The sequence below is a fragment of the Leptidea sinapis genome, chromosome 14 (assembly GCF_905404315.1).
Source record: "Leptidea sinapis chromosome 14, ilLepSina1.1, whole genome shotgun sequence".
NCBI classification, from domain to species: Eukaryota; Metazoa; Arthropoda; class Insecta; order Lepidoptera; family Pieridae; genus Leptidea; species Leptidea sinapis.
In genome coordinates this window covers 6,420,849-6,435,156 of record NC_066278.1, presented here as the reverse complement: position 1 = coordinate 6,435,156, position 14,308 = coordinate 6,420,849, and the positions used below count along the sequence as shown (strand labels likewise).

The window sequence follows — 14,308 nt, the reverse complement described above, 5'->3', positions numbered from 1 at the left end:
ACTTGTGCCCCTCCGCCAACGCAAGACACAGGTGACGGCTAACATCACTGTCAGCCACCAGCGACAGTCACTCGAAGTACCATGCGATGACGCATGTCTCTTCCGTAGGTGCTGCACATGGGGCCAGGTGAAGCAACTAATGCAGGTGCCAAAGTGGCACCGACGCCAAAGTAGCGTGACGAGCCAGTGACTCACAGTTGGGTCCATTAAATATGAAAAATTCATTGAACGCCTTCTAGTTAATCCTGTTTCAGCACTGTCGGATTTCTAAATAAAATTTTCAAAAGGTAGGTACACATCTCACCAACTGCGCCACCGACACAGACTCAAGGCCGAAGGACGTTTGCTAATGGTATACCATCGTCTCGTTGTGTAGCCTCGCTATATCATGAGAGTACTGAAGGCGGCTTCAAGTGACGTCACACGCCACTCTACGCTACGTACTGCAGTGCATTCGTTCCAATATTACCTATAAAAGATTTCCTGTAATTGCTGTCCTCGGTGATGCAATAAACCTGCCGCCTCAATGCATATATATAAGCCCCGTTTGTATCTCTCCTATCTTATTAATATTGTAGCGTAGCAACGTTTCGACGCATATGACGAGAGTTGTCAAACGTCATATCGTGCAGCAACGTACATGACGAGAGTTGTCAAACTTCAAGACATTGATAATTTTAACATCTCCGTCAGCAATACTCGCAGCTTTAGCGTAAAAGTGTTTACTTTAGACGCTGTAGACCGGGGTTCGATACACCTACCTGTGTATGGAATTTTTTGGGTTTTGTAAGGTTAGTGGAAATTTCTAGTAAGTTCAGGATCAAATCGAACAGAAAAAAAGGGATGGAAAATGTGTAAGCAGGATAAAAATAGTTAAAAGTATTTTCTAGTGCAATTTAAATTTAAATATGGAATGGGAGAATCATTTTGAAAATAGAACAGATCCGGGGGTATATAAGGCGTACTATGTGTGGCCTACGGCAGTTCTAGTTCTGACTCGAAAGTGTAAAGAAGAAGTAGTGAAAAGTGGAAGTGTTCCAAGAAGAAGAAGATAGAAGAGACTTAGTGTTCGGTGCGGTGTGACGCGTTGAAGGTACCGCCGCCCACAGGAGGAACAGCGGCAGACCGGCGAAGTGCAAGTTCAGAAAAAGTGAACGCAAATAAAGACTCGTTCCTATAAGCGGAGTATTGACCCACTCTCGTGTCAATATAACTCGAAATTAAATGCACAAATCCATTGACGAAATTTAATGCACAAACATTTTTCCCAATTTAATGAACAACATTTGATCAATTTAATGCACAAACACTTTACGCAATTTAATTCTCGCAATTTAATGCTCGCAATTTAATGCTCGCAATTTAATGGACAAACACTTTTCGCAATTTAATGCTCAAACATTTTTCGCAATTTTATGAACAACATTTGATCAATTTAATGCTCAAACACTTTTCGCAATTTAATGCTGAAATGCTTTTACGCAATTCTATAATGCCTGAACAGTGGCTTGGACTTCATTATAAAAGTGAATATATTTACCCCGAAAGCTATTATGTATCTTATGACGGCTTCTAGAATTATTTGCAAGCAATCACTCGTAACTCATTCTAGTAGGAATCTCGAATCCCTTATTTCTAGTGTTCATCATCATCGAGAGAAGCACCTTTCTTCAGCACTGTGAGCCGATAGTTTGCTGAATTTGAGAGAGGTAGGGTTTCTTTACATGACGAACTGCGTGAAGGGCGTCCGTTAACTGCCATCAACGAAAATAATGTGGCTACTGTTAAGCGGCTAATTGAAGAAAACCCGCAGATTACCTATTAGGCAATTCGAGGACTATTGAGGTTGGTATGAGCCAAATTCAGAAAATTTTACACGAAGAATTGAAAATTCAAAAACTTTGTTGTCGTTATGAACTGACAGCGGAGCAGAAGCGGGCTTGCGTCTAATGGTGCTCACGGAAGCTAATGAAGTACGACCACAGACATTTTTATGCTGCTTATGACATTGACAGATTACTGACAGACATTCACAGGCGACGAAACCTGGATTTATTGTTATGAATCCGAAAAAAAACAGCAATCTTCTGAATGGGTGTTTGAAAATGAGAACAGGCCAATATGAGGGAGGCGAGAAATCTTGTTAAAAAAAATATTGCATTTTTTTTCTCAGGAACAGGTCCAATACTGCACAATTCCACTTGAGGATCAATAGAGTGTTAATGCCGAGTGGTATCCTACCATTTGTTTATCCAGTCAGCAATCTGAAGCCGAGCCTCCAGCAACAGGATCATCCTGCCACCACAAGAAGCGCCCGTTGATGAGCATGACGCATGAGCCAGCCATCGCCTCCCTTAACCATATTTTAAATTTCAAGAAAATATTTTTGTTGTCTATAATTATAAATCGTAGAACATGCCCGTTGTAGGCATCAACGATGAAGAACATATAACAAATTCTGTATTTAGTGTAGCAAACTTCGGTATAAAAATTGTATGAACCTTCATTGCTACAAAATAAAATAATTACAAGAGCAGTCACATCTCCTCACTTTTAATTCATTGTATTCATAACTAATGCAATATTTTGTGCGGGACGCTTCCGCTGATAGCTGACAAGCCACGCAACGATCACATTAACAATTGTAAGTATCTAATAAGTATCCCCCCGTACGAATCCTGTAAACCACTATTAACATATATATATATATTGGAAGCATGTATGTTCGTTAAATTACATAAAAAATTGTTTAAAACTGTTGATCAGGTTCATACGCTGCATCAGAAATGGTCATACACTGGTTTTGGATAGACCACAACGTACTTCATTGCTTCAACGTAACGCATACGGAATATGTGTTAAATTATTTAATATTATACCGGACTGTGTACAAAAATTACCCGAATATAAATTCAGATTAACTCTATTGACTATTAAAAAAATTCTATTGACATCTGTATATTATAATGTGGGTGATTTCTTAAATTGTCACATTGATATTTAAACTTATTTATATAAATAATAATTGTCAATATATGACACTTGCAGGCTTTGTATAAAGCTGAAGAGCACACTATTGACATTATCCTGTAATGAGACATATTCAATGCAAATAAAGTTTATCTACACCCATGCTTTAAATCCTCTATTAAAGATTCTGAAACAGTTAGCTTATTGCCAACATTAAAACTCCCAATGTCCTAATAACCATTTAATCATCCAAACGAGTGTTGTAATGTTGTACTGAGTTTCATAACAACACTCCTTTGTTTTTTTTCGATCCTTTCATGCGCTAAGAGTTTCAACAGACAGCCCCATACTTGTAGCTCGATGTGTGGTATCTGTATGAATTTCAAAAAAAGAACATTTTCGTTTTCGCGCGTACCAAACTACCAGATATTTATATTGTTTTGTTTACAAAAAAATATTCAAGTTTTGACATCACACCGCTAGATATTTTAAGCGGTGCAATGTAGTTTACTTCTAAAATAAATAATTATTTCATTAATACTTAGTTTATTTGTGCCTTTACACGTACTAGCGCATCAATTGTATGATGTTACAGTATAAAGTAATCGTAGGTTACTCGAGGGGTGAATTATTTATAATACAAATGAAATATGTTTCTCAGACCAAAACTAGTTTCCAATGGCATATTATATTTATTTAAAATCCAAAACCAAACATTCAAGTAATTATTAATAAAACCAGCAATATGAAACGAGAATCTAGTAGTTCTTCATATTTTTAAATACCAGTTACATCAGTAATCCATTTCCTTACAGCCTCCTTTGATAAATCCACATATACACCGGGTTCACCTTGGCGGCCGCAACTCATTGTATGGGAAGCGATACCAACTTGTATCTTTGAACTATAAATAATTGCTGGACTCCCGTAGTCACCCTAAAATATTAGAAAAATGAATATTATTATATAGTAGGATATCTACTGACATTATGATTAGTCTCCACCTATTTTATGGCTGTTTCTCGTAGTGCAATGATGTGTTGGTTGGTAGTTTGCTACAAGAACAGGCTGCATCGACGACAAGTTATCTTCGCACCCCCTGTGTGAGGGCAGAAGGAGGTTGTCAGAGCTGAGCCCTATACCCTGGCACTTCTTCTCCCTTGGCGCGCGGTCAGCGCTATTCGCTTGGAACACAACGTTGTATTTTTTTTTGTTTCCTTTTTAAAAAACAACGTTATGTCCTTGCTAGTAGCTAGTCAGCCAGTCAGTCCTCTGTCGACAGTCTTCGAAAACAGTCAAAACCTTGGAGAGTTCGTCCAGGCCCAGTTTTATCAATTTCCTTATTAGCCAGCACCAAGCACGAGGACTTAAACACTATTGAAAAGAGAAAACTACTGCTGGGGACCGAGCCAACGATCTCGAGGAATCGAGCGGAGCTTGGTTTCCACTTTCCCACATGATCGCCATTGTTTTAATTCAGAATTAGAAGCATTTTTGAAGCAATTTCATTTTCATTTGTGAAGCAAGTGGCACTGCAATGTAATGGTCAGGGCGTATCAATTACCTGAACTTACTTTTTTTTTATTACAAACATAGTTCAATTTTCTTTGCAAAAGTAACAAAGCTATGTCATGTAACATCATCCTTGGCTATTATACCCTGCTCCAAGATGCTGTTTGTAATACTCGCGTCAAGAAGATACTGCGGTTCACAAACGCGGCAGGGCTTAAAGACGAGCTATAAGTATGAGTTGCGAACACAACAGTTCAATTCTGAACGCGGTGTTACTAGGACTCAATTAGGACTAGGAATATCACCACCCTCTCCAAATAATAATAATAATGTCATGTTAAATAGTATTGATAGTTAATAATTTTTCATACAATTTTTATCTAGATTGAATGATTAACATGGCTCCAATTGCTAGTTAAAGTTAATTAAACTTTGGTAATTTGTTTTCACAATGTCTATTAAGGAAAAAAGAAATTTTCTTCTCATTCTCTGTAGACATTTTTTAATTATGCGCTATTTTGGCGATTTCTTGGGATAGCGGCCATAAATTAGGTACTCACATGTCTAGCATAGAGAAATGTTTTATATGCAGAATATTAGGTATGATGGACGCTTAAACGTGGGATGATCTTTCTCCACGAAGTAGAAACGACTTCCACTGGCCAATCTTTTTCTTCTTTCAACGTCTCTACAGTCATAATAGTTGACAACCAGCTTTTTGAATTTGTCAGTATCAAAAACGAGCTGTTTGGTGGCAGAGCTGCTGGACCAAGGTATTCCCAGTCCGGCTGCTCCATAATCAGGACATGTATCGCGTCTCAGCTATCACCAACACGCTAACTAAAAGGGTTGCATCATTGACCTTATCTATACAAAAAATTAAAATTGGAGTGTCTATTTGTAATATTGAAATAGCCGATTATACTATATGTATATGGATATATATATACGGCACACCAAAATAACATTTTTTACAATTTTTGTCTGTCTGTCTGTTTGTTCCAGCTAATCTCTGATGTTACAATGTCCGAGAAACGGTCTAACTCTATAAATAATTTATATGACAAAACAACGTTTGTCGGGTAAGCTTGTTAGTAAATATAAAGCGCATTATTCGATAGTGGCACTATATTTCAAAAGCCTGTAGTTGTCTTGTCGTAAAAGTCAATGTTTCGCATCCATACAGTAATGACATGCCAGACATAACATAGTAGTTATGACTTTTCTATTTGATAAGCTTAAAAATACTCAATATTCTAATGATTACCTCACAAAAACCTTTGACATCGTCTGAATCACCAGCGCAAAACATATTTTCTGTAAGAGAAGAATATGTCTTTTTACATTCCGTTTGTGATACCACCTTTACTTGAACTATTCTTATTTCTTCACTATAATTTCCATTTTCCTGCAATATTACAAAAACTGTAATCAGAAATTTAGATTTTAGAGTATGGGTGTCAGTATTTAACAGATATGAGTTTCCATCTTAACCCTTCACGGAGTCGGGTTAAGAGGAGGTCTCTACGCAACACCAAGTGATCGAACCGTTAACAGAGCACTGGGTTCGAGCAGCTATGCGTTACACGCAGTCAAATTGATCGAGCTGATACTGAGGTGGGTTGTTTTATAACTGACTTTTTTTAAATCCTTATATTATATCCTTTAAAATTACATAAAGTTGATTTAAATATAGATAACACATTTACAACAACACACAACTCACGGCCATTTTCGACTAGCATCCATGGTTTTTGTATTTACATGAATAAAAAATCAGATAATTGGATTTATCAACAATAATTTACCTATTTACATCTGGCAACCCTAGAGTTGCGGGTGTCTGAGAACTGGCAACCATATTTTATCAATTCTTTACATAATATCCTTTAAAATGACGTACAATTTATTTAAAAAAAACATATGTTGCAATTTACATCAAAAAATGATTGACCTAAAATAAATTACAGGAACTAGCGACATTTTTTATAGGCAACCTATTACATACCTACTCCCTAAACGTTCGTTTAAAATTAGTTTTATCAAAAAAAAACCTACCTGCAGAATAGAGCAGTGATATCCTGTACTATTACTGTCACTGCTATGGGCAGATAGTGCCACTTAAAATCAATAATATTTTAAAATTATATACTATTCTGTATTCTTATTAAAATACTAATTATATTAAATATTGTTATTAGTTCTTCAATATTGTTAAAAAGAGCCCTATTAAAATGAAAATTGTAACTTTCAAATATCGATATCAATTTCAAATCGCAAAAATGTTTATTAAATGATATGCCAGACCAAAAGGCATTGTCCAGTTAAAAAAGACACTGATACAACAATAAACAATGACAAAACTTACGTAAATAGTGGCTAAAAATAAAGAGCTGTATGAGTTGCTATAAACGAAGAAATTAGAAAAAAAAATAATGTTCGTCTAACTTCCTTTTTTTGTTAATAAAAAAGACACAAAAATTTCATCATTGTCAAACTTTAGGAGGAGCTTACCATCTAACGAGTAACGACATAAAATGTGTAATATATTTATTTAAATCATATACTGAACTCACAGATGTAGCCCCCCATCCAGATATTGTTATTTCAGTACCATCGGAAATATCAGTACCACTGTCCACTAAAGTTATGGCTTTCGTGGTTTTACCATCAAGACTCAATTTTTCATCTAATTGAATAATGGCTACATTGAAGTCATGTGTAGTTTCATTATAGTTGGGATTTGGTATAGTTGAATTAGCTGTAACAAATGGTTTTTCCTGGAATAACAAAAACATAGAAAACACTTGTATTAAAATATAATACTTGGTTGTTAATTTATATCAAATCAAATCAAGTCATTTAATTGCATAGATTGAGTGGGTACATTGGTGTTTAAATTATAATCATAGGAGCTAACAATCTGCCGGGTAGGCATGCAATAATAATATTTTACAATTCTAACTCTAAGTTAACCGTGAAAAACATACTACATAAAAACCAAATTATTCATAGAAGTCCATCCATTATAATATTATAAAAATGTGAAAAATAAAAATTGCATACTAAAAATGTTAATTTGAAATATCTGAATTAACTTATTCTAATGAATATAGATTCATGTCTATTCAATACTCTTTAACTGAATAATATTTCTTTGTTATTAAAAATTCTTTAATTTTATTTTAAAAAGAGTTATACTAGTGATAACTTACTTCTTGCGATTGTCTAAGATCTGTTACTCCAGCTCTCATTTTAACCACATCATATCTAAAACATCATTAAGATTACTTAATTAGATCTTACTTTAACAACATAAAACATAAATTCGATGTATGGAATGATTTATCGTAAAAGTAACAAATTAAGAAGGGAATAAGTATGCCTATTTACGAAAACCCATTTCTACTTAGTCTTACCATGAAAATAACCGCATTTTATTTAAAGAATAACAATGCAGTGACTCCCAAGTCAATCACACAAAATGAAACTAACCAAAATCAATGTTAATATTATGAATCCACTGATGAAACAAAAAAAAGTGGCATACTCTTTAGATGTACATAATATGTACATCTAACGTACATTTCCGTGGCTATACAAGAATAGGGAGGACTCAAGCCAGAATAGGGCGTCAATATGAGTAAAGGCGATTTTGAATGGCACTTTGAATTGGACTTTGATTGGGGAGAGTTACGCAGCCATCCTAGGACTACAGAAGGGGCAACACTCAGGCGGATTATTTCCAAACTCTTTGGAAAAACCGGATATCTGAAAAATATGTCATGAACTGGCGCATATCGCCCGATCACTTCACTACAATATTACAATTGTTCTCCAAGAGATGTTATATCAAAAGGATATCGACACTACCAGAGTTGGAGAATCCCTGCCCGAGCGTTCTCGCTGGATCTACACATCATGTTCTTGAGAAGGCCTAGTATCGCTTTTCCAGGAAGACAAAAAACTACGGCACCCCGCACGAAACTTAATGTGAAATTTTGCAACATCAGGGGACTCCATACCTACTACTACTATCACCCTCCACCACCACCTCAAAACTTCGCTTTTTTTTAAGGAATAGGAGGACGAACGAGCGAAAGGGTCACCTGTTGTTAAGTGATCACCGCCGCCCACAATCTCTTGCAACACCAGAGGAATCACAGGAGCGTTGCCGGCCTTTAAGGAAGGTGTACGCGCTTTTTTTGATGGTACCCATGTCGTATCGTCCCGGAAACACCGCACAAGGAAGCTCATTCCACAGCTTTGTAGTACGTGGAAGTAAGCTCCTTGAAAACCGCCCTGTGGAGGACCTAACTTGTGGTGTGTCGTGCGAAGGTGGAATTCGGCGGTAGGAATCAGGTTAAACAGCTCTTCGGAACACTCCCCGTGATAAATGCGGTAGAAGACACACAATGAAGCGACGTCTCTACGCAACGCCAAGTGATCCAGCCGTTCACAGAGCACTGGGTCCCCGACAATTCGAGCTGCTCTGCGTTGTACGCGGTCAAATGGATCGAGCTGATACTGGGGTGCGCCAGACCAGAGATGACAGCAATACTCCATGTGTGGCCAGACCTGCGCTTTGTACAGCGCTAGAATTTGGGCCGGCTTGAAGTATTGCCGTGCTCTATTAATGACGCCCAGTTTCTTTGAAGCCAATTTGGCTTTGCCTTCCAAATGACCACGAAATTGGCAATCGCTCGAGATTTCGAGACCGAGTATTCCGATACTAGGCGAGGCTTTGAGGGAAATGTTGTCGAAGAGCGGTGATACGACAAATGGGGTTTTTTAGTGGTAAACGCGCAAACTTGAGTCTTCTGGGGGTTAAATTGGACAAGGTTCAATTTTCCGCATTCCGCGACCTTCTCAAGAGAGGACTCGATAGAAGACACAAGTTTCTCCCGGCACTGGTCGACAATTTCCCGAGAGAGACCTGTATGGCCCGTGTATACGGCATCACCGTGTATGCAGAAGAAACAGCGTGGGAGACAGCACACAGCCTTGGGGCACTCCAGCATTCACGGGCTTCGGGTTCGAGCAATATCCGTCGACAACGACCTGTATGCTGCGCCCAGTGAGGAAGCTGGAGGTCCAGTTGCACAAGCTCTCGGGAAGCCCAAATGATGGAAGTTTGGAGAGTAGCGCCTTGTGCCATACAAGATCAAAGGCCTTCGCTATATCCAGGCTAACTGCCAGGCCTTCCCCCTTGCTTTCAATAGCCGCAGCCCAACTATGTGTTAGGTATACCAGAAGATCACCTGCCGGCCGACCATGGTGAATCCCGTATTGTCGGTCGTTGATCAACTGGTGACCCTCTAGGTATACCAAGAGCTGACGGCTTATTATGCTCTCCATGATTTTGGAGAGCAGGGAGGTAATAGTAATAGGCCTGTAGTTTGCCGGATCCGAACTGTCTCCTTTTTTTGGATCGGATGGACAAGGGCTGACTTCCATGAGTCCTGACTCATGACTACGCCTTTAGAATAAGAGTGCCGGAATAAACGCGTTAGCACCGGCGTCAACTCAGGGGCACACGTTCTAAGCACTATTGGAGAAATGCCATCCGGCCCTCTCGACTTCCAACGAAAACAGAGCTCGCCTAACAGTTTTCTGTCTGAACTGTACTTCAGGCATAGAGCTCTGACACCGCGAGATGGTCGGCGGTGTTTTTCCAATCTGCTGACTTGTAGTGCCAAACGCGGTGGGTCGCTGGTGGTCTGCGACGTTTCAGCTTAACGTCACGACAATGGAAATATCTCGACCAAGCGACACAGCGTCGGCAATTTTGAAGGTTTGAACTCTTAAGCTTACGGCTACGCTTCGATCCCTAGTTCGTTGCCTGATTTACAGTTCAGGTAGAAAGTAGGTCAAAACCTCAGTTGTTTTTGGACCGCTTAAAACTCATTTGTAGTCAAAAATTAATTTCAAATATATATATTTATTATATGAATTGCAATCATCACCAGATCATCACAAAATTGTTAGTTAGCACTGTAATCATTTAATAAGGAGATAATAGTGAGTAATCTTTTAAATATAACAAGAAAAGAATTTAGTGAAGTTAATTCTCGTAATTTAATGTTTTGGAAGATTTTAGAAAAAACGTGCGCGCATTTTTGAAATAACTCATGTCGTATAGTCATAGAAACAACGCACAAGGAAGCACATTCCACGTCTTTATTCTACGTGGCAGAAAATTCCACGAAAGTTGCACAACGGGGAGACGCCAAACATACGATTGGGCGATTGTTGCGTGTTGTAGGATCGGTGTTATCTGGTAGCAAGATACAGGTTGAACAGCTCATCGGAACAATCCCCGAACACTATACTCCTTACCGAAGCTATACCTGTAATATGGACATCTTTTGCAATTCTACTACTAAACCTACCAACATAAAAAGTCGAGAAGAAAGATATAAATACTTACAGCTATAGCAGTTCAAAATATATAAATAATTTGCAAAGGTTATTCGTCAAATAACTAGAGACTCTAGACGAGAATCAAGCGAGACAGAATACAGGATGTAGGGCAGATTTCACAACTTCATCTTGCATCAGTTCTTGAAAATAATAAGAAATACAATATTAAATCATTCAACTGCTGTTGCATAGATTATTAAAGAACCATTTGACCCGATTAATCATGAGAGCATATTCTGGTAAAAACTAATAAATGCAAGGAGTTGAACACAATTAATACCGAAGATTTTTTTAAAATACTGGAAAAAGAAAGAAAATATAATATTGATTTATTCCTTCAAGCCATACTCTACTAATTCTTATTTAATTACTTACTTTGGGATTCTGCCACACAAAACCGTCTAAAAGATCCGATCTGTTTGTGTGTTGCACTTTGTGTACAAATATTCAAATAGTGATTGTAAAGATGACTTCTTAGACAAATCGTGTTTATGTAGGCTTAGAAAATTGTTTAATTAAAAGAGGGTGTTTTAGAAAGGTGCCAATTATTTCTATGATAAATACATACCCCACTACACACTGGGCGGTTGTTAAGATAAATTCTTCATTAAGTATTGAACCTCCACATTGAAAGGTACTATCGTCATTCTCACTAAGAATGAATACTTCATGGGGCAAGTATCTGATATTGGTAACGTAACCACCAGCAATTTTACCATCATTATTTAAACTGCTTGATGCATCTGTAAATATGATAAAATAAATTGCTGATAAATATGCAAGTAAAAACAACACTGGGAATTAATTAATAGTAACACTTTTTCTCTCTCAGAGCGCCACATAATTGCCTTTAATCCCATATTGTCCAAAAAAGGGATAATTTGATTTTTATTGGACGAGTTATAAAAGCAGAGTTTTCATTTCGATTGCGAGGAAATAAAACAGTAGTATAACATAACATTTCTTTAATTAATATTCAAAGTAAAATTAGTACAGTTTTGAATAAAATTTTTGTCTCGGCATATTAACCGTATTTTTCAGAATTTATGAAGATGACATATTGTGAGAAGATGGCATATTATGAGAAAATGGTTCTGACGACATTCACAAAATTATCGTAAACTTTGAGATATTTTTCCCGAGACTTTGGCGGTAATATCTGTTGCACATCCCTCTGTGTATTAATTTCCATAAGCGTATTAGGAGAGAGTGCTAAATCCTCTTGTTCACTGGACATTTTTAACAATTTTAGCAAATTTGAAGAAATTAATAAATGCACGATAAAACAAAGCCTGTTTCCCGCCGCTTTTATTTAAATATTACGACGTTGATATTAGGCTTGGGCTCCAGACCTATACAGCCTACTATTAAATTAATTTTGTAATATATATATATATATATATATATATTTAATTTATTAAATAACCTACCGCATTTTAATTTAAATTTAATATCTTAAAAACACATGGGGCAAATAAATTAAAGTAAATATTATAAGATAATAAATTCTATCTCTGAACTTTTTATTGTGTTTGGCTCATTTTCTTTGCCTTAATATAGATTATTTATTTATTTATTAGATACGTTAATGCTCTTGTGCACAAAAATATAGCCAATATCGTGCACAAATAATCAATTTCAGAGCATGGGAAGTGAAAAAATATAAACATATCAATGATTTGTTTTTACTTACCTCGTAAAGTATGTAATATAGCCAATAAAAATACGATATTTAATCCTCTATACATCTTGATGAATTCTAAAGTAATAATGCCGGAAAATAGGTTTTCATACCTTCAATTTATTTAAAGCAATTTAACTCGTTTACCTTATCTGTTTCAAAAATATATTCGAATATATTATAGTGACGCGTTAAATTCTAATTAAAATGCCAGCTAATCAGCTAGTCAGCCAATAGATTCATCAATGAAATTTATAAACGAATAAATTTAAATATCTTTATGGATTAATTAGCTTTTGCAAAACATATATATATACTAATGTTATGTAAAGGAAAGCTTGTGAGATTGAGGGGGCTAATCTCCGGAACAGCTTAGCCGATTTTAAAAACATCTTTTACGAGCAAAAGCAAACATTAGTCTTGCGTAACATAGCTTATATTTAATATTTTCGTTATAATATTATGATTTCCGTCCGACTGGTAGGTACAGAAACACTACTGCTATTTTATTTCTCGCTCTCTTCAACGTTGCGTGAGGTTAATCGTTCGAAATTATACCGGAGTGCACTGGAGCAGGGGTCATCCTCAATACTCCAAAATATATTAACGAACAAGCTTTATGAATAGCCTAACACTAATTATGAATTCAAGTTTTGTCAAAGTGTGAGTCTCTAAGTGACGGTGGAACTGGCAATCACTGGACCCTTCATGATGCAGTAATCTTATATGATGCACTAATGCACCTCCTGGCGAAGAGCGGTGATACAACAAATAGTTTTCTTTGTGTTTTGTTATGAAAATAAGATACAAGATGAGCAGGAAGTTCAACTGATGGTAATTGATACGCCCTACCCATGAAGTGCCGCTCAGGATTCTTGAAAAGGCCAAAACTTCTGAGCGGCACTACAATTGCGCTCGTCACCTTGAGACATAAGATTTTAAGTCTCATATGCCCAGTAATTTCACTAACTACGGCGCCCTTCAGACCGAAACACAGTAATGTTAACACATTACTGCTGCACGGCAGAAAAAGGCGCCGTTGTGGTACCCATAATCTAGCCGGCTTCCTGTGCAAAGGAGCCTCCCACTGGTAGAATTAACAGATTTCCTATTTCGTGACCTTCTCAACAGAGGACTCGATGGAAGATACAAATTTCTTCTGGCACAGGTCTACGATTTTACGAAAAATACTCGGTTCGATGTATACGACGTCTGCCGGCACAGACATCTACTCGAGTCATAACAATGCGTGCTGGAGGTATCTAACATACTATCATTAATAAGAGAAGAAAAAGGTGAAGCAGAAGCAGAAGATACGACACAGCTTTGGGGAACTCCTGCGTTCACGGGCTACGGCTGTTAGCTACTCGCTTTATTGCCTAGTTTCACTCTCCTTTCACCTTCTGGTACTAACCAGCTAATTTAATTTAATTTGAAACAGTTGCGCACGAACACCTGCAATACCGAGTTGAAGTCAAGAGATGCGTTGCCTGTTGCAATAATACTAAATAATAGTTTGTTTGATCTTTTCAGTAAATCTATGAGAAGATGTATTGGTTTTTACAAGCTATTATAAGTATTTATATTCTGAAATATATACAAAAGGTTCACAACTATATTGCATAGGTACGAAAACCATTATTTAAATTTATATCTTTAGTAAACATACAGTTTTGGTTTTTTTTCAACAACGGATACTGACAATTTAAACGCGCGCGTGTC

The 14,308-nt window shown here is 37.0% G+C and overlaps 1 protein-coding gene across 1 annotated transcript; it reads right to left on the bottom strand.

The window, feature by feature from the left end:
- Positions 1-3,642: 3,642 nt before the first annotated feature.
- Positions 3,643-12,762, bottom strand: LOC126967872 (trypsin 3A1-like). Its single transcript, XM_050812563.1, has 6 exons — positions 12,599-12,762; positions 11,474-11,648; positions 7,698-7,752; positions 7,059-7,262; positions 5,750-5,890; positions 3,643-3,906 (listed from the first exon to the last, which is right to left on the bottom strand). The coding sequence occupies exons 1-6, from the start codon at positions 12,651-12,653 to the stop codon at positions 3,748-3,750; spliced, it is 789 nt and encodes a 262-aa protein (XP_050668520.1). The 5' UTR covers positions 12,654-12,762; the 3' UTR covers positions 3,643-3,747.
- Between the last annotated feature and the right edge of the window lie 1,546 nt (positions 12,763-14,308).